This window comes from Hippocampus bargibanti, linkage group LG05 (genome assembly GCF_051943395.1).
Source record: "Hippocampus bargibanti isolate YZ-2025 linkage group LG05, ASM5194339v1, whole genome shotgun sequence".
In the NCBI taxonomy this organism is placed as follows: Eukaryota; Metazoa; Chordata; class Actinopteri; order Syngnathiformes; family Syngnathidae; genus Hippocampus; species Hippocampus bargibanti.
The window spans coordinates 7479576-7500442 of NC_142738.1; the positions used below are offsets into that span (position 1 = coordinate 7479576).

General features: G+C 40.8%; 1 protein-coding gene across 1 annotated transcript; it reads left to right on the forward strand.

Moving 5' to 3' along the window:
• The first annotated feature begins 437 nt into the window (after window positions 1-437).
• ric8b (RIC8 guanine nucleotide exchange factor B) lies at window positions 438-20825 on the forward strand. Its single transcript, XM_088996054.1, has 10 exons — window positions 438-598; window positions 948-995; window positions 1840-2472; window positions 5860-5954; window positions 6727-6877; window positions 8038-8133; window positions 9532-9676; window positions 9946-10090; window positions 11493-11612; window positions 17213-20825. The coding sequence occupies exons 1-10, from the start codon at window positions 515-517 to the stop codon at window positions 17319-17321; spliced, it is 1626 nt and encodes a 541-aa protein (XP_088852180.1). The 5' UTR covers window positions 438-514; the 3' UTR covers window positions 17322-20825.
• Window positions 20826-20867: the final 42 nt, after the last annotated feature.

Genomic DNA, 20867 nt, shown 5'->3' on the forward strand with positions numbered 1-20867 from the left:
TTTTCACTATTATTTTGTTCTCTAGGTGTTTTGTTCAATGAGACAGACAGATGGATAGATGGATATATATGGTGTTTTTTTTTTATTTCAAAAATTAAACAGACAGGTTTATGTTTTTAATACATCCATTACATTCATCACTTCAACGTTACTAAATTCAGTAAAATTAAATAAATTCTTTTTTTTCTTTTCCTTTCAGGGGTCGCCAAACTGAATCAGTGAACTCCATCTTTAGAGGTTTGATTACTTTGACTATGATCCACGCGATAAAATACAAAATACACATTTTACGAGTTCATATGATTATTTGAAGTAAATTACACGAACCATTGAAATATTCAAACTGGAAGCTTTGAACACCGCTCGATAAGGCACCCAGGCCGAAAACGATGGCGGATTTTCCGCACTGGCGAATCAACACCTAAACGCATCAAGCTAGCCTGACAGCTAGCTCGCTAGCCAGCTGTTTAAAGCCCACACGAGCAACCCGTCTCGCGTTTCCCTGACAGTCGTTATGGATTTGAAAAATGTATTATCGCAGCTCGAAAGTGCTAACGAGGTGGATATTGAGGAGCTTCTCCAGGAGTTTAATCGAGAGGTAAGTTGTACTTCTATTTCTATTTATGTACGCTAAAAACAAACGTAGCTCGGGCTTCAGCTAGCAGCTTTGCTAATCAAGCCGATTGCTTTTAAGTAACTAAGTTATCCCCATAAGCCTCAAAAAGACAGAAGTAGAGCCTTGTGATATTTAACGTTCGTTTTGTTACATTCTAGTTTTGTTTTTAAACAACCAAAATGCACGCCATCGTGTAAATATTGTACACACAGTCGTTATGATAAACAACGTACTTGTGCGGTCATTAAGTTATATTAAAGTGGTTTCAGCGTTCCCTTCTGTTGTACGGTTGGTGTGTTAATTGCCTACAATGAGCCTTTCTCCTTTTCAGAACAGCCACACCTTCACTTTTGACCAGAAGGAGGAAACGCTGCGCAGTGTAAGTAAACGCCATCATTGTATTGCAACCATTATTTTGAACGCTCGCCCTTATTAGGATGCCCGGTGAATTGGAGCCCATTCCATCCAGCCCATATTTTAGGGAGAGACAGTCGTGGATTTACCATGGGCTGATCGCAAGTCGGTGGCATGGTGACAAATAGACCAGCAAAGTGTCTGAGCTTTCATTTTCAGACTTGGAATATAGAGAGTCTTCAATAAAACTTAAGATGACTTTGGGAAATGCTGCTACACAATGGACAGGTCGTCAGGGCAATTTATAGACAAACAAGTGTTCACGTTCACAATTAACCTGTCATGCATGTTTTTGGAATGTGAGAGGAAGGCACATAAAACACTTCTCAAGCACAGGTAATGCAAACACTTGATCCAGAGCCTAGATTGGAACCCCACGGTGCTCTGAAGCAGACTCGCTAACCACTGGTTCACCGTCTTGGGAGACTGATTTCTGATTGACTATTTTATGTTCATGCAACACTTTGTGTAATTGTTGTCGTGTGCACTTCAAATACTGCACCTCTGAGTGTTTTTAGTATTTCTTTTTCATTCATGCTTCATTGGCTTTTTGTTGATTTAGATTTCATTTGTTTGCATGAGGCTAGCCTATAACACCAAAACATTTCAGTCGGAAATCCATATTTATTGAAATGCGGATTAATTTATTGAGTGTTTGTTTTTTAAAAAATCATGGAAAGAGGATCGTGAAAAAAATAATTGCAAATTAAATTTCAAGTGCAATATCAGGTAACAAAATTGGAGTTTAATCATGATTTACACCTGTAGTCTAATGCTTCATTGCCAATATGAATCTGGTGCAATTTCAGAAGCTGTGCCAAAGTGTGCTGATAGTACTCGGGATGCAAGTGCAGCCCAGCTGTCAGAAGACATGTTTGGAGACCCTGCGCATTCTTTCTCGAGACAAATGCGTCCTTGCGCCTGTCGCCACCCGGGACGGCATGCTCACTCTGGCCAGGATGGCCCGGTTGGGCACAGGGGATACGGCGGACGACGGCCAGCAGCCCCCGCAGCCGAGCGCGCCGGTGGCCGAGGAGGAGAGGGTGGTGGTGGTGGAGGCCCTGAAGTGCCTGTGCAACGTGGTGTACAACAGCGCGGCGGCTCAGCAGGTGAGCGTGGACGTGAAACTGGCCCACGGCCTATGCGCCAGCCTGCACACGGCCGCCGCGTGGCACCACGAGGTGGGCCTGTTCACGCTGCGCCTCCTCTTCCTGCTGTCGGCGCTGCGCTCGGATCTGCGGGTGGAGCTGAGGAGGGAAAGGCAAGTGGTGAGGCTCCTGGCCCAAGTGCTGGAGCACACCCTGGACGTGAGGTGGGACGGCACTTACGAGGCTGCCCGGCCTGACCCCCAGGCCCTTCCTCTGCCCACAGAGGACAATGAGAGAGCGATGGAAGCTCTCAAAGCTCTTTTCAACCTCACTGTGTGCAACGCTGGTGCAAAGGTGAGAGCGTCGTGTGCCTCGTGCCCTTCCATTTTGCAATTGTGCTTGTCCTCATTGGTCACAAAATAATTTTTCACATCAGGTGTTCACAAGATAGTAAAAAATACAGTGATACCTCGGTTTACGAACCCCTTGGCTTACGAACTTTTCGGTTTACGAACGTTACATTTATGAAAATTTTACCTTGCCATACGAACGTTACCTTGGCATATAAACTTCGTACACGCAGCTGCCTCAATGAGTGATGTGTCGTTCGCGAACGATCCCGTTCTTCTAACAACAAAATGGCAGCCGACTGTTTTTGGCCTCTATTCCCCGCCCCCAGTCTTCGGTTAAAGCCACGTGATTGATCAAGAACCCAGCAGTGAGGGGGGTGGTTTAAACATTAAAGAGACAGGCAGACGACAGTGAGAGTTCAAAGGCAGAGTGTAGACTGCAAGGTTAAAATATCAATATACCATCAATCAGGCTCCAAAAACAACCCGCACAAACCATCTGTACACTAGATGCAAAATGCTATCAACTCAGCTAAACAGAACACAATTGATGAGAAACTAGATAAAATTATCACAGAGAAAGCACATTCCTCAAGATGGTGAAAGAAGAAGGCTACGTTCCTCATCAAGTGTTTAATGCTGATGAAACCGGCCACTCCATTCCATCAAGCCATCAACGACCATCACAAAGGTAAATAAAATGACTTTATTATACAATACAGTTTTTTTCTTTAATTATAATACTATAGCACATTTATTATACATAAAATAAGCTATATTTTGTGTAGTTTTAAGGCTTAGAAAATTAGAAAGTAGAAAAGTATGTTTTATGGGGACCTGGGAACGGATTATTCTCATTTTAATGGTTTCCTATGGGAAATTAATTCACGTAAATCCACACTTTTTGCCTTACACACTCTGTCTGGGAACCAATTAAGTTCGTAAGCCAAGGTATCACTGTACACAATTTACCAAAAAGTTAGGGACATCCAGCTTTCATGTGACAATTCAGGAGGAACTTAAAATATTTTGCTTATTCCTCATTCGGGTTGCAGGGGGTGCTGGATCCTATCCCAGCCGACTTCGTGCACTAAGTGGGGGACACCCTGAATTGGTTGCCAGCCAATCGCAGGGCACACAAAGCCAAACAACCATTCGCTGTCACACTCAAACCGAAGGACAATTTTTGAGCATTCAATCAGCCTGCCATGCATGTTTTTTGAATGTGGGAGGAAACCGGAGGACCCGGAGAAAACCCACGCGGGCCCGGGGAGAACATGTAAACTCCACACAGGGAGGCCAAACCGGGTCTTGAACTCACGACCTCTGCGCTGTGAAGCTAGCGTGCTAGCCACTCGATTACCGGGCCACCTGAACTTAAAATATTCCCTTCCTGAAACCATCACGGACAGGCTTTGAAGTTTCTTTCTGGGGAATTAAAAAGAAAAAGTTTGAAAAATATGTAAATTGTGAATTTTGCTCTTTGGTTACCAATCGGAGAATAGGAAATTTTACCCCAAAAAATGTAAATAAAGCAACGCTTCTGTATTGAGTGGTTAGAAGTGTGCATTCAAGTTTTGAGAAAGTCTAAATTCACCAGGAAACATCAGGATACATTTTAGATTCATCCTGAAATATCAACATCAAAAAGCCTCAGTATGCTTCACGCTTGTCATTATCATTTTACAATTAATGGCAGAAAAACACCAAGAATCAAATCAAAAATGAAAAATCAACTCTGTCTTACTGGAATATCTGCCTCGACAAATAAGTTTTTATTGCTTTTTAAACACATGCACTGAGAGGGAGCTCTTAGTTCACAGCTCAACCCAGTTCCCTTTCACTTTTAGTTTGGAATGTATCGTTCAAGGGCCATAACGTAAAAAGCTGTCAGCAGACTTTCCATGACCAAATGAGGCAACGGAAAGCTACCATGTCCGCCCAGTCTCGGAAATGACTGTTCAAATGTTCTGTTGAATCGTAAGAACATTGTAACCTAAACAGGAGATAGCAAGAGGTGTCTGTTCTGCTTTTGTTTAAATCCCAACGGCTCATTCTGAAATACCCGAAGATGGTCTATTGAAGGTGGGTGGGTTCACATTTGTAAGCGAGATTTTTCTTTTGAAAACCTGCTTATTTTTAAATATTTTTGATATAGTGATACCTCAGCGTCCGAACTTAATTGTTTCCCAAAAAGGGTGTGTAAGACAAAAAGTTTGTATTCCAAATATATATTTCCTATCAGAAACCATTAAAATGACAATAATCCGTTCCCACGTCCGCATAAAACATAATTTTCTACTAAATAAGCCTTAAAACTACACAAAATATACTTTATTTCATGTATAATGAATGTAGTATTGTATTGTAATTAAAAAAATTAACTATAGTGTATAATAAAGTCGTTTTATTTACCTTTGTGATGGTGTTTGTCAATGGATGATAAACTATCAGGTTGCCACTTCATGATATCAGAATGAAGTTGCCGTGCTTTCTCTGTGATAATACCCTCACTCACACTGCTCGCTGCTTTTCATTAATCCAAATCAACACAAGTTTTTCAACCTCTTCTATTGCCTCAGACCGTTGCTTAGACAACACCGAAACACCCTTAATAGCTTCCTTGTTCTTAAGGATGGTAGCAATGGTCGACTTAGCGTAATGGTACTGGGACGCTAAGTCACACGAACGCACACCTCGTTCGTGTTTTTCAATGATCACCTTCTTCTGCTCCGCCGTAATTTTCTTTTGAGTCCTCTTCGGCTTAACACTAGCTGGTGGTGGGGGGTCTTTTTCAGTCCCATAATAGCAAAAGTATCCTCGATAACAAACCACGTCCGCACTCAAAGAAAGGGGGTGACGAAAACGAATCCGCCAGCCAAGACTACATGCTTGCGAATTTAATGTTTGTGAGGCAAAGCGTTCGTGAGCTAAAGCGTTCGTAAAATGAGGTATCACTGTATTCAGAGGTTCCAGTTTTCACATGTTTATCAAAAAGCATGGCCTAATTGAATATGACCACCAGATTTCTTCAGCAGTACCGCACATTTTTTTTACAAAGGTGATCCTTAACAGGTGACAACTTTAGAAATTAAGCTGTCAAGGGCTTAGCGCGGGTATTTGGGTCAGCTGACTTTGCGCAAGAGGTTAATACGCCATGGATTGGTCGTGTCAGCTCGTGCCGTGATCTGTCACTCATCTACTTGAATGCAGTATCAACGTCACAATTGAACGTAAATCGATAATTTTAAAAAAAGTACAATGATAGCATTGTGCTATTTTTAGTTAGCACATCTCATAGCCACTGGTCAAGTGGATTCATATTTGTACTAGCACTCATGAAATCATTCAACCAACAGATAAATTGTTTTATTCATTTTATTTTTTTAAGGAGGATGAGCACCAATACAGAGTCATTTCCGCCATCCTACGCCATGTACTGATGTTAAGGACCGAGACGGAGGAGAAAACAGAAGAAGCACACAGGTAGCGAACTTGAATTTAGACCGTAAATAGATAACCGTATTCTCGGGAATTCCGGATTATGAGGCGCATGGTCAGCTTTTGAGAAAAAAAAATCTTTTAGGTGCGCCTTATAGTGCAGAAAATAATAATAACAATACAGTAAAGTCTCGTTATATCGATAGTACCGCTTATTACGATACTATTTCTATGACCGCAAGGAGAAAATTACATGTGCGCAGGGTCGGCTATATCGATAGTCCCGGTTATATCGATATTTTTCGGACTCCCGAGAATATCGATATAACGAGACTTTACTGTAATAATAATAATAATAATAATATAATAATAATAATAATTCAACTAAAATATATCAAAGTCAGCTTTATTGTCAAATATGCTAATATGCATGACATACAGCACAGATGAAATTACTGTCCTCTCGGACCCAGCGTGCAAGGCACTTATAATGACTTTGACAAACATAATAAACACAAAAACGCCAATTTGCCGGGAGAGAGAGGAGCCGCTGCGTGTTCACGCGCCGCCATCTTGGGAAAGAAACCCAAAATAACAATATGGTCAAAGAGGACATTAAGGTTTCATAACTTTGCTGCTGTGAAATGTAAATTTCTCCATTGCGAGACTAATAAAGGCAAATCCAATCCAATCCAATCCAAGGTAGCTGGTGTGAGAGGAGAGGATTCACAAAACCGGGATAGATGGAGGACCTGTGACTTTGTGTGCCTAAAACATCTTAACTGGAGCATAACCGTATTTTCTTTGTAACCCATAGCCACGCCGTCAACCTGCTGAACAACCTACCCGTGTCCTGCCTGGATGTGTTAATCGACCTCCCCATCCGGGGAGGCTTGGAGGAATACGGCGGGAAAAACATGGACGCCATCCAGGTGTTACTCGACTTCATGAAGAAACGGATAGACAAGGTACAATTTTGCCCTGCATGATAGTGAATACCCCAGCAGCACATGGAATGATTTTTAAAAGTGCTCATCACGAATCAATAAAACACAATGGTAGCTTGACGTACAAGTACTAGAGTCGTAGTTTCTACTTTTCTACCACCAGATGTTGATGGACATTCTTTCAGTGTCCACATACCCGTCAACCAGCGAGACACTGTGTACCTTACTAACGGCTCAATTTTTCTTTATTTACTGAGAAAATATGAACAAAATTTTACATGTAAACATGAATACTTTTAACAAGTTACAACATATTTCTAGCAGTAATCAAGTATGTTCTTTGTTGTAGAGCAACAAGTCATTTGTTGCTGCGGGCCACATTGTAGTTATGGTTTCCTCTTGAGGGCAGTTATGAATTTGGGGAAGCCATTAGATTGCACAGAGCGCACAACAAATTACATGAATAACTAGTTTTCAAATCTGAAGTCAAGAATAATGACTGTTTTTGGAGTTTAGATCAAAAAATATGAAATTTTGATTAGGATTTTAGCAAGCAACATGGAATTTCACGAGTGTGATTTGCTTTCGCGGGCCGAAAAAAAAATGATGTGGCGGGCCAGATTTTGCCCCTAGGCCTTTGACTTTGACACCTATGTTGTAGAGCATTGTGGCTTTTTTTTTTTTTACTGTGGACAAATATTTTAAAAAAATTGGGTTTGAGAAAAATGTGACCGCCATTGAAGAGTATTTGATCATGTTAAACTATGAAACAACCAAAACACAAATTGAATTTGTCCACAGCAAAATAAAGGATTTGAATGTGTGTTCTTATGATGTATAATGTTTATTAAAAAAAGTGATATTACGGTGAAAGAAAAAACACAGTAAAATGTTTAATTTAACTGATTTCAAAATAAAATTCCACTTGACCAAAACTTGTCTTCTCGGAACTTTTATTTCTTCTCAGACTTTTCGCACAGACTTGCTTTCTCCGTGGTCGACTTCGCTTTTACGCGTAGCTGTGTTTATCATTAACACTACTGCTAATATTTAGGGACGAAAACTGAATCGTACAAACTTTCTTGTATGCCCTACACATTTAAAAATGTGTGAAAATCGTACAGAATACGGCAAAATACGTCCGGTTGACAGGTAGGGTGTTCATGATGCGTATTTTTCAGGGCTCCAACTACAAAGAGGGTCTCACTCCTGTCCTCAGCCTGCTGACCGAAGGGTCCAGACACCACAGAGAGATCCGCAGATATATCAAAGCTCAGGTATGGCATCCCCAAAGCCCCCCAAACGGCATTGACAAATGTCTTCTTTTGACATTTAACAAAAGAATATACAGTGGTACCTCAGCTTACGAACTTAATTGGTTCCCAGAAAGTGTGTGTAAGGCGAAAATTTTGTTTGCCAAACATTTTTTCCCATAAGAAACCATTAAAAATTAGAATAATCCGTTCCCAGGTCGCCATAAAACACAATCTTCTACTCAATAAGCCTTAAAACTACACAAAATATACCTTATTTTATGCATAATAAATGTGCTATTGGATTGTAATTAAGAAATAAACTGTACTGTATAATAAAGTCATTTTATTTACCTTTGTGATGGTCGTTGATGTGGTTGCCTCTTGATGATATCCGAGTAAAGTTGCCGTGCTATCTCGGCGATAATACCCTCACTCACACTGTCCCCTGCTAGCTGCTTTTCGTTAAGCCAAATCACAGTTTTTCATCCTCTTCTATTGCCTGAGACCGTTGCTTAGACAACACAGAAACGGCTTTAGCCACACGTCGCAATGGTCGACTTAGCATACTGGCACACCTCGTTCGTGTTTTTTGATGATCTTCTTTTTCTGCTCGACCGTAATTTTCTTTTGTGTCCTCTTCGGCTTAACACTAGCCTGTGGTGGGGTCTTTTTCGGTCCCATAATAGCAAAAGTACTCCACTCAATAATAAACCATGGGGTGACGAAAACTAGTCCACGTGCCACCCTGATCTCTTGCTCAATCTTAATTTTCTTTAATGTCTTCTTAGGCTTATCACTAACCTGTGGTGCGGTCTTTTTCGGTCCCATAAAAGCAAAAGTACTCCACTCGATAACAAACCACATGCCACCGTGGTGCTGTTCGACCACGTGGTTTGGTTCGTCTGCGGAAAAATAGTTCGGACTCCAAGATTATATTCTCTTTAATGTTCGTGAGCCGAATAGTTTGTGAGCTAACGCATTCGTAAGCTGAGGTATCACTGTGTGTGTGTGTGTGTGTGCGTGTGTGTGTGTGTGTGTGTGTGTGTGTGTGTGTGTGTGTGTGTGTATATATATTTATATATATATATATATATATATATATATATATATATATATATATATATATATATATATATATATATATATATATATATATATATATATATATATATACACACACACACACACACACACACACACACACACACACACACACACACACACAGTAAAGTCTCGTTATATCGATATCGGATATATCGATAGTCCCGGTTATATCGATACTATTTCTATGCACGCACGGAGAAAATTACATGCAAACAGGGTCGGATATATCGATAGTCCCGGTTATATCGATATTCTTTTGGACCTTGAATATCGATATAACGAGACTTTACTGTATATTTTGTCCATCCCGCTCAGGTGCTTCCTCCGCTCACCGATGTGAAGATCAGGCCGGAGGTGGGAACCACCACTCGGAACAAACTGGTGCGCCTGATGACCCACGTGGAGATGGCTGTCAAGCAGGCGGCCGCAGAGTTTCTCTTTGTTTTGTGTAAAGAGAGCGGTAAGGAGGGAGGGAGAGCTAGCGTGGGATTTTCAGGTCTTGGGCGGAAACATCCGTGTGTTTGCCCGTATCTCTCTCGTGTTCAATATGGTGTAGGGGGAGTGGGGACGGGGGGGGGGGGGGGGGGGGGGGGGGGGGGGGCTGCAATTAATCAAGTTGGAACTTGAGTCTTGCTCAAGGTTGAATATTTCAAACTTGAAATTTGTCATTGTCCCAAGCCAAACGGGGGTCGCTGCATTGACACAATATTTTGGGTTTGTGTTATTTAGTGGACAACCTGTTGAAGTATACTGGTTACGGGAATGCGGCGGGACTCCTGATGGCACGAGGGCTGCTGGGAGGAGGGAGGGGAGAGACCGAATATTCGCCGGATGAAGACTCTGACACTGAAGAGTACAAAACTGCTAAACCCTTGTGAGTGTCTTGTCTTTTTGCATATGTGACAAGGAAACAGCATTCGATCACTTCCTGAATTTTTAAGTTCATGTACTGAAGAAATGATACAGGACACTCAAAGTCCGCTTATGGGTTCTTCTGGTCTCTGCCATTTTGGTGCATCCCGATGCCAAACGTGACAATTGAGTGAATTTCAAATGGAATGCAAACCTTTTACATGTTCAGTGGCTAACTTATCTACCTGGCTATCTGGCTAGCTATCTAGTTTTCTACCTCACTAGCTATCCATTTGCTATCTATTAGATATCTAGCTGGCTGGCTATATGGCTAGCTATCTATTAGCTAACTAGCTATCTGACTGGCTAGCTAGCTATCTATTAGCTATCTATTAGCTATCTATTAAGGAATTTGAAGTTCTGTTTGTGATGAAATGTAGGGAAAGAGATGCCCATTTCACGGTAACATCAGAGCATTGTCATCAAATGGTGATTATAGGTTTGTGTTGTTTGAATGCTCCTGTGCCGAAAAGCCGAAAGGAAAAGAAGTGTCTAACTTGAAGGAGGCATGTTCAATGTGTACCTTCTTGATCAGGGATCTGTCTTTAACAATGTTGTTCTCTTCCAAAATAATGCTTGTGTAATAGATGCCGGTGTACTGAATGAACTCATTCACTGCCAGACGATGTGCAAAATTGTGTCCACGCCAGTGCCAGGGTTGTTGTCATTTTCATTCAAATTGCCGGACCCACAAAATATTGAGTTTTAGGACTACATAAACAAATACAGCGTTACAAACCTTAGACTCTCTTCTTTCATCAGAAAAATAATTAGTTAATTCCTAAGTTCCATGGGTTGTTGTTGTATGTTCCTAAATTGTATGAGCTCGAAATGGGGGCCGCTATCCAAAATACAATACATACATATTGATTTATATAGCACTTTAACAACAGCTGATGCTGGAACAAAGTGCTAACATGGACAAAAGGCAAATGTTTCCCCAAAAAATAGTTAATTCCTAAGTTATATGGGTTTGAAGTTATTTGAGCTTGAAATGGGTGCGGCTGTACAAAATACAATGCATACATTTTGATTTTTATAGCGCTTTAACAACCACTGAAGCTGTAACAAAACGCTAAAATGGACCAAAGGCAAATGTTGCCCCCTAGTGGAAGGGAAATAACATCGACAGAGGTCTGACCAGCGCTTTATTGGATTGGATTGGATTTTCCTTTATTAGTCTCACAGTGGAGAAATTTACATTTCACAGCAGCAAAGTGATTTTATTGGCACCAAAATCCAAACAAATTTAGGAATGGCGCTTTACGTCACGCTTTTCGATTCCTGAATAAATTCGGGAATGGCTGCGAATGAGTTAAGTGGTTTGCACATGCCTAATCGAAAATACCTGTTTCGATTTTCAGCATCAACCCCATCACTGGTCATGTGGAGGAACCCATGCCCAACCCCATGGAAGAAATGACAGAGGAGCAGAAGGAATACGAAGCACAGAAGCTTGTCAACATGCTGGACAAGTTGTCAAGGTAACCACGGCGACCGTGTTAGATTGTCTTAATCGATTCAGTTTTGTAGTTTTAGGTTTGAAAATATGGGGGTAAAGTCAGAATAAATGGTGCAGTCCAAAAAAACTTCTCATTTTCAGAAGAATTTACAACAAAAAAAAAAGATCCACAAATATAATACAATGTAGCTGCTGTATGATCAGAATTAACAAACTTTAAAACACTCATTTTGTAAATTAATTGACAAAAATGGAAACCAATGATCAAAATTAGTTTAACATAGTTTTGGAAACAGAAAATATAGTTTATCGGTGATCGCTTTTTTTTCTTTTTTAGGCGAGGAAAGGGACAACCGGGCGTGTAAAGGGACAAATGGGCGTGGAAAGGGACAAATGGGCGTGGAAAGGGACAAACGGGCGAGGAGAGGGACAAACGGGCGTGGAGAGGGACAAACGGGCGAGGGAAGGGACAAACGGGCGTGGGAAGGGACAAACTGGCGAGGGAAGGGACAAACGGACGTGCAAAGGGACAAACGGACGTGTAAAGGGACGAATGAATAAATAAATAAATAAACTTTAAAAGCGGAAAAACCAAAACTCACACACCTATGATACTCTAAACCAGGGGTGTCAAAGTCATTTTTTGTCGCGGGCCACATTGTAGTTATGGTTTCCTCTCGAGGGCCGTTATGAATTTGGGGAAGCCATTAGAATGTTTAAATCCCTTCAAATATTACATATAGAGCACACAGCAAATTAATGAATAACTCGTTTTCAAATCTGAAGTCAAGAATAATGACTTTTATTGTGGTTGACATCCAAAAATATGAAATTTTGGCTCAGATTTTAGCAATCATCATAGAATTTAACAAGTTTGATTTGCTTTCGCGGGTTGAAAAAAATGATGTGGCGGGCCGGATTTGGCCCGCGGGCCTTGACTTTGACACCTGTGCTCTTAACCGATGTCCCGTAACACGCTGGTCGACAGAGCAAGTTTTGCATCATGTTTTTGTTTGGTTTTGTCCAAGCCTGCAGCTGTTCGCCGCATAAAGATGTTGACAGGCCGTTCGTTATTCAGCCTTCTAACATTTTAACAAGAAGCAGCATGCAGCTACCGTGATGTATATTAGCACTGACCTTTGCCGCGCTCACATCCCAAACGCCCTTATCGTCTCCCCATGCCAACAGAGTCGCCTGAGCAAGAATCTCCTCTGCGTCAATTAGTCGAAGGGGGGCAGCACACGGACGGCGTTTATTAAGGTCCCGTTAATTAGGCTCCACCTAATTGGTTAACGGAGCAGACCTGTCGCGTAGGTTTCTTTCTATTCATGTTTTTTAATCATCAAAACTGAGCGTCCTGACTTTATTCTTGTGTGAACAAACGTGCCGGCTTGGCCATTGTCACAAGGGCTGATACGTAATGAGGCACGTGTGCCCCCTTAAAAAGAGAAAAATTCCTTTCTGAGAACTTGTCCCCCTTTTCTTTCATTGCCGGTGTTGCGACTGCAGAACAGACCGACTCTAAGGGGGATGAATCAACCCCCAAAGAATGTCCTCCGCTAACTGCTTAACTGTCCCCCCCAATTAGCACATACTCCACCTTGCACGCCTTTTGTGCATTTCGTCGTCGTCGATTGAGGGGGGTGCTGATGACGCTCTGCGGTTCGACGGGTAAACATCTCGTTAGGTTTCACGTGCTGGCTTTTGGAATCAGTGACATCACTCAGGTGTCAACTTTACTTGATGGTAGTTTCTAATCGACATTTTCATTATGTCGATAAAAAATTAGGTACAAGGGCGCTGCCACGTGGCTGAAAGTACTATATTTTCCGGTGTACAAGGCGCACCAAAAAGCCTGTATTTTCTTCAAAACATGACCCTGTGCCTTTTACGCAGTTGCGCCTTTAATTGGAAGTGATATTGAGCCACAACAGGTCTCACAACTACTTTCAGAAGCCACCAACTCTCTTTTCCCCTTATCGAAGTCGTGCGTAACTCCAGCCTCGACTGTAGCGCCTTATAATGTGGTGTGCTTTATATTTGGAAAACTTTTATCGACTTACATATTATATTTGAACAACTTTTTTCATTCATTGAAGCTGCGCCTTATAGTCCGGTGTGCCTCGTATATGGAAAAAGTTTGAAAATACACCATTCACTGGGTGTGCGCCTTATACACCGGAGAATACGGTAACGGGACAATCTTTATTTGGTAACCCTAACTCAATATGAAGTAAGGAAATTTGATAGCTGTAAATGTATTTTAATATCAAATTCATTGAAGGTGCGCCTTATAGTACGATGTGCCTTATACAGTGATACCTTGGCTTACGAACTTAATTGGTTCCCAGACAGAGTGTGTAAGGCGAAAAGTGTGTATCCCCAAAAATAATTTCCCATAGGACACCATTAAAATGAGAATAATCCGTTCCCAGGTCCCCATAAAGCATCATTTTCTACTTTTGGTCTTTAGAGGACCAAAACAAGCCGGATGCCATTTTCTTTTAGGAGAATGGGCTCGTTCGCAAACGACATATCACTCATTGTGGCAGCTCTGTCTGTATCCCGAAAAAGAGTTCGTATTCCAAGGTAAAATTTTCATAAATTTAACGTTCGTAAACCGAAAAGTTCATAAACCAAGGGGTTCGTAAACCGAGGTATCACTGTATATGGAAACAGTTTTAAAATACACCATTCAATGGGTGTGCGCCTTATACTCCGGTGCGCCTTATACACTGGAAAATACAGTTACTGCACAATTTTCAATATGACTTCACATATAAGGCGCACCTGCATATAGGGCACAGGTCATCTTTGGCAGAAAATCAAGGCTTTTGGGTGCGCCTTATACACCGGAAAAGACGGTATTTAAATGCTTTGCGATTGGCCAGTGACCACCCTCCAGGGTGTAAAACTAAAAGCAGTGTCTGAAACTCAAGACAAAAAGTTACTGGACACCAGGGCAGACAACTCTGAAAAGCTGCCTGCCCCATTTTTCACAACTTGAAACACAATAAGACGACTAATTGCAAAAAGACGCATTTTTGCAAAGTATTAAGGATTTTTTTTATTAAGGATGTACCTACCACAAATGTGCCCTTGCTTAATTTATCGTAAATATCCCTTGATGATGAATGTGCTCTAATTGTCGTTTGTCCATACACTCTTCGTCATGTATCACAATGCAATGTTTGCGTTGCGTTGTCTGCTACAAGCCACGTGGACTCCTCTTTCCACGATGCTTAGTAATAATACATTAATTTCTAAGCGCCTTTCAAAACTCTCAAGGACACTTTACAGTCACGAGATAATGTACGTTTACGTTTTGTAGCGTCATACATTTTGTTAGCTTCTTTAGAATCTTTCTTCTGGGGCTGAGATTCTGTGCATCTACTTTGGAAAATGATATGCAAATGGGAGACCTTATATTGCTCGGGAAAGTCCGGAAGCCTGAAGCAGGCCTCTGATTGGCTGCCGTGCCAAGCATGCAAATTGCAAAAACGAACCGAAATTCCAAAATTTCAAAAACGAACGAAGATTTCAAAATCGGAATAATTTATTCAGATTTCGAAATCTTCGTTCAAACGTTTGCTTTATTGAATAAAGCAAACGTTTTTTTTTTTTTTATCTTTCTGGTTTTTTTTTGTGTTTTTTTTTTTCTTCTTGAAGAAGTTGTCGGGCACCCAAGCGGTGACGTTTTGTAAATTGTACACCCGACGTAAAAGTTGCACGCCCCGGGTGTACGGGCAGGCGTTATTTCAGACACTGCTAAAAGTGAAGTCTGTTTGTGGACAATTGTGAGCGGAGTCGTCTTGAGAGGGAGTGGCTACACGTATGCATTGACTGACGCAAGCGCGCGCACACACACACACACGCACACAGAGGAGGTCTAATTGGATTAGGATGAAGGGGCAGTCGTGCCTTTGAGGAGATTAGCCTCAGTGCTGATCCTATAATTAAACTGCCACTGGAGAGCAGAGGAGGAGAGTGGTGGGCAAGCGGGTGAGGGATTGTCTGGACTGTGACATGGACAAGTGTGCAAGCGGGGGTGAGTCGGAAACTGACATGTAAAAATGAAAACAATAATCGAGATCTCAACCACAAATGCCATATTTTTTTACACTTTTTTACACTACATCACTGGTGTCCAAGTCAAGGCCCGGAGACCAAATATGGCCCGCAACATCATTTTAATCGGCCCGCGAAAGTAAATCAAACTTATTAAATTACATGATACTTGCTAAAGTCCAAACCAAAATTTAAAATTGTCCCATATAAACCACAATAACAATCATTAATTTATTTGAACTCATTCACTGCTAGACGTGCAAAAATTGTGTCCACTGCAGTGCCAGGGTTTTTGTCATTGTCTCTCAAATTGCAGGACCTACAGACTATTAACTTTTAGGACTACATAAACATTCAATGCAGCGTGAGAAACTTCTTTCATCAGAAAAAAAGGAGTTAATTACTAAATTCTATGTGTTTGGAGTTATAGGAACTTGAAATGAAGGTGGCGGTCCAAAATACAATGCAATACATACATACTGGTTTATATAGCGCTTTAAAGGACAACCGACGTCTCCGGACAAGTTGTGTCCATAATTTGTAAAATGGCTTCAAATTACTTCTACTGAGCGTATTTTACAAAGATTCCACCACATATAGCTATATTTTACGTTTTAAGACTCGAGCTGAATATTCAGGAAGTCTTGTTTTTGTGTTGGTGACAAGTCCGTAGGTGACGTCACTAAAGGACCGCCCCTGACCGTAAAAAAAGACGCATTGTAGCAGTCCTGTCATCACGTCAATGTATTTTGCTGTACTTGTTTGATCTGGGGACCTCGTGTTGCACCCAAAAGCCGCCCGAAGGCCAGAAGAGGGCATCCAAGCGCCATATAAGGAATTTATCAGCCTGTGGAAATGGAGGTGGCCACAGGAGGTCGCCATTTTGTGCCTCTTTTTTGGGGTGAGAGATTTTCCCCCAATGTTGCCTCAAAATGACAAAAATAAATTCTTTCATCGATTGCAAACATGTATGCTTTCCTCTTCAGAACTATTTGAATCATATTCATAACTGGATGTGTAACAAGAAAGCATATTCTCCGAATCTGAAGCCATTGTTTTGATTCACTAGCAATGCAAGACGTCTTGGGGTGACGTCACGAACCGGGGGCGGAACTTTCTGAAAATGCCCAATTCGCAGCTCAATTTTTTGCAGATTTTTGACACTTTAAGTCATTTTTATTGGTGTTTTACATTTGACTAAAAATATCATACTGCGTGTTTTGGATATTTTAGATGCTATAAAACGTTTTTCTGATGTCAGTTAAGAAACAAAAAAGTGACGTCGGTTGTCCGTTAAAGGACAACTGACACCATTTTTTTTTGTTTCAACAATCTAATCACTTCCCCAAATTCATAAGGCCCCCCCGAGAGGAAACCTTAACTACAATGTGGCCTGCGGCAAAAAAATGACTGACACCCTTGCACTATATGAAGCCTATTTCTACCAAAATATAATAAAAAATGTTGACTGTCAAATGTGAAAAAAAGTTCCAAGTCTGGTTGAATTTGTCAGAGCGACTCACGAGTCAGCCATGTTTTTGTTTGTGTGCGCAGGCAAAGTTTGATTCGTCCCATGGGAGTCAAGGCGGACGGGACGTTAGCACCCTTGGAAGAAACGCTCCGCGCGCCGCCCGGAGATGACGCCGGATCAGACTCTGATTAGAGCATTACGGTCAGATTCCGGGGGGAAGGGGCGGAGCTCAGTAAGAGAAAATACATGCACAAACACACACACACACACACACACACACACACACACACACACACACACACACACACACACACACACACACACACACACACACACACACAAACAAAGCTGTGTCACACTTCAAGGGCTGGATCTTTTAAACCAACTCCTACAATGTACAATTCGTCTTTCGTAAGTACGTCGCCCTGACAATAAATGTATTTAATGACCAAAAAGAGCCAACAGCAACATTACACATTTTTTTGTCAGAGTTAACTCATTCGCTGCTATTCCTGAATTTATTCGCGATAAAGCGCTGGTCAGACCTCTGGCAGTGTTTTTCCTTTCCATGAGGGGGCAGCATTTGCCTTTTTCTCCATGTTAGCGCTTTGTTCCATCTTCGGCTGTTGTTAAACCACTATATAAATCAATATGTATGTATTGTATTTTGTACAACCGCCCCCATTTCAAGCTCATATCACTCCAGACCCATATCACTTAATATTTAATATTGTAACATTGTTCAAACATATTCGCAAGTCGAAATATTTTTACACTTTAACTCATTCACTGCCATTCCTGATTTTTTTTCAGGAATTGAAAAGCATTACGTGGAGTGCCATTCCCGAATTTGTTCAGATTTTGTTTTTTCTTGTGGGTGGGTGCGAATTAAGCTGCGGTCTGTCCTCTAGCAATGTTTTTCCCTCCCACAAGGGGGCAGCATTTACCTTTTGTACATCCGCCCCATTTCCATTGCAGATAAATCCAGACCCATATAACTTAGGAATTAACTCTTTTTTTTTCTAATGAAAGTAGAGAGTCTAAGGTTTCTTACATTAAATTGAATGTTTATGTAGTCCTAAAACTCAATATTCTGTAGGTCCCTAAATTTGAGTAACAATGACAAAACTCCTGGCACGAGAGTGGACACATTTTTAACTTTTCTTCTGATGAAAAAGAGTCTACATTTTTTTACGCTCAATTGAATGTTTATGTAGTTCTAGAACTCAATATTCTGTGTGTCCCCCAATTTGAGTGAAAATGACAAAAACCCTGGCGCGGAAGTGGACACATTTTTTCACATCGTGTGGCAGTGAATGAGTTAAGTATGGCTCGTGATGTCATTTTTTTATTGGCACAAATTAGAAATTGCTATTGTAAAAAATGGTTTAAAATATTCAATCAAGCACACAAAAGCGGGCCGTTAAAATGCGCACTCTGTACCTGTCATTCCCAATCACCCCCACAGAGAAAGCAATTTCACTAAATACTCCTGCCCCCAAAGTATCCGGCCCCTGCAGTGTGAAACGCAGCTCAAATGGCGCGGGTCTTAGTTCCGGAGTACTTTGCTGAAGTCTCCCGTGATGCTGAAAAAGACCTTACTGTTGCACCTTTTCTCTTTCTTTTCATGTTTGTTTTATTCATTATTAAGTTGGGGAGTTATTTAAAAAAAATAGTTGGTTGAATGGCAATCAATCATTCCTTTACCAGTACTGTTTGTTTGTCGTATTTTTTTTCTTCTATAGTGAATATGGGACTTGTTTGGGTTTGAGGTATATTTAAAAACTTGAAAAGTGTCGCTGTGAACAGTTTTTGAAGCGCAAAAGAAGCCTCATGGCTTCGCTCTTATTTGCGTTTTGCACATCAGCTAAACTCCGACGTGCATCTGTGTTACTGTAAAAAAAAAAAACATTTTAATTATGATATTTACCATACAGTAGTACAGTGATACCTTGGCTTACGAACTTAATTGGTTCCCAGACAGTGTATAAGGTGAAAAGTGTGTATCCCAAAAATTAATTTCCCATAGGAAACCATTAAAATGAGAATAATCCGTTGCCAGGTCCCCATAAAACATAATTTTCTACTTTCTAATTTTTCTAAGCTTTAAAACTACACAAATGTACCTTATTTTATGTATAATAAATGTGCTATGGTATTACAATTAAAGAAATGAACTGTACTGTATAATAAAGTTGTTTTATTTACCTTTGTGATGGTCGTTGATGGCTTGATGGAATGGAGTGGCCGGTTTCCTCAGCATTAAACACTTGATGAGGAACGTAACCTTCTTCTTTCACCATTTTGAGGAATGATCTCTTGTAGGTGCTTTCTCTGTGATAATTTTATCTAGTTCCTCATCAATTGTCTTCTTTATAGCTGGGTTGATAGCTTTTTCATCAAGTGTACAGATGGCTTGTGCGGGTTGTTTGTGGAGCCTTACACACACTTTCTGTGAACCAATTAAGTTTGTTCACTGAGGTATCACTGTAATAGCATTTTTGTGGCATAAAGTGAGTAAATCATAAATCAAACAAACACAATTAAAAAAAAGGCTTTGTACTTCCGACTCGAACATATGTAAATATCCGAAACACTGAATGCATACATTGTCAAACCGAGTAACCGAAGAAGCCCGCCACGTGAAATTGCAAGCTACTGATTTGAAAATGAATTTTCAAATTCATCTCAATTTGAAACTTTCATTTTTCCATTTTGATGGATTTGAATTGTTAATCACATTTGAATTGAATTGCTTTGAAATTAAAGATGAAAGAGTGTCCAATCAGGGAAAGGATGCATTTTTCAGTCAAAGTCCCACTCTCATTTCTAAATAAAATTTTGGGTACAGGAGGCTGACAACTAAAGTCACCAATGCAAGTTTTGTTGTTTTGTAGTGCACGATTTTGAAGGGACGTAACACGACTCTGTTTTAAGCATTCCTTTCATCCAGTGAATCCCTTAAAGGACAACCGACGCCTCCGTTGTGTCCATAATTTGTAAAATCACTTCGAATGACTTCTACTAAGAGTATTTTACAAAGATTCACGGCATATAACTATATTTTATGTTTTAAAACTTGTGCTGAATATTCAGGAAGTCTTGTTTTCGAGTTGATGACGATGCCTGACGTGATGTCACGTCTGGAATGCCCCTGACCGAGAAAGCAACACACAATGCATTTTGGATCAACCTAGAGTTGATCCATGTTGATGGCGAAATTAGAAGGAAAACACATAAATAACGCGATTGTGAAGCGTTGTGTGTTGCACCAAGACTATTATTTGATACTAGTTGACACAAATTCCCAGCAGACAAATCAGCCCATTTCCAACAGAGTTTGGGTGCCATCTTGTGCATTTTCTGGGAGGCTACATTGGAGTCCTGACGGCTCGAATTGATACGGAAGGACTTCTTTAATCGATTGCACAGAACGATTTGAATGAGTAACAAGAAAGCATCTTCTCCGAATCTGAAGCCATTGTTTTGATTCTAGAGCAAGGCAAGACGTCCTGACGTGACATCACGAATAAGGGGGGGGGGGCCTTCTGAAACTCGCCCACTCCGAGGTCATTTTGAAGTAGTTTTGGGACACTTTAAGTCATTTTTATTGGTGTTTTTCATTTGACTAAAAATATCAGCCTGCGTGTTTTGGGTATTTTAGATGCTGTAAAACGTTTTTCTGATGTCAGTTAGTGTCCGGTTAAAACTTCGTTTGTCTTTCCTGGTTCGCGCATT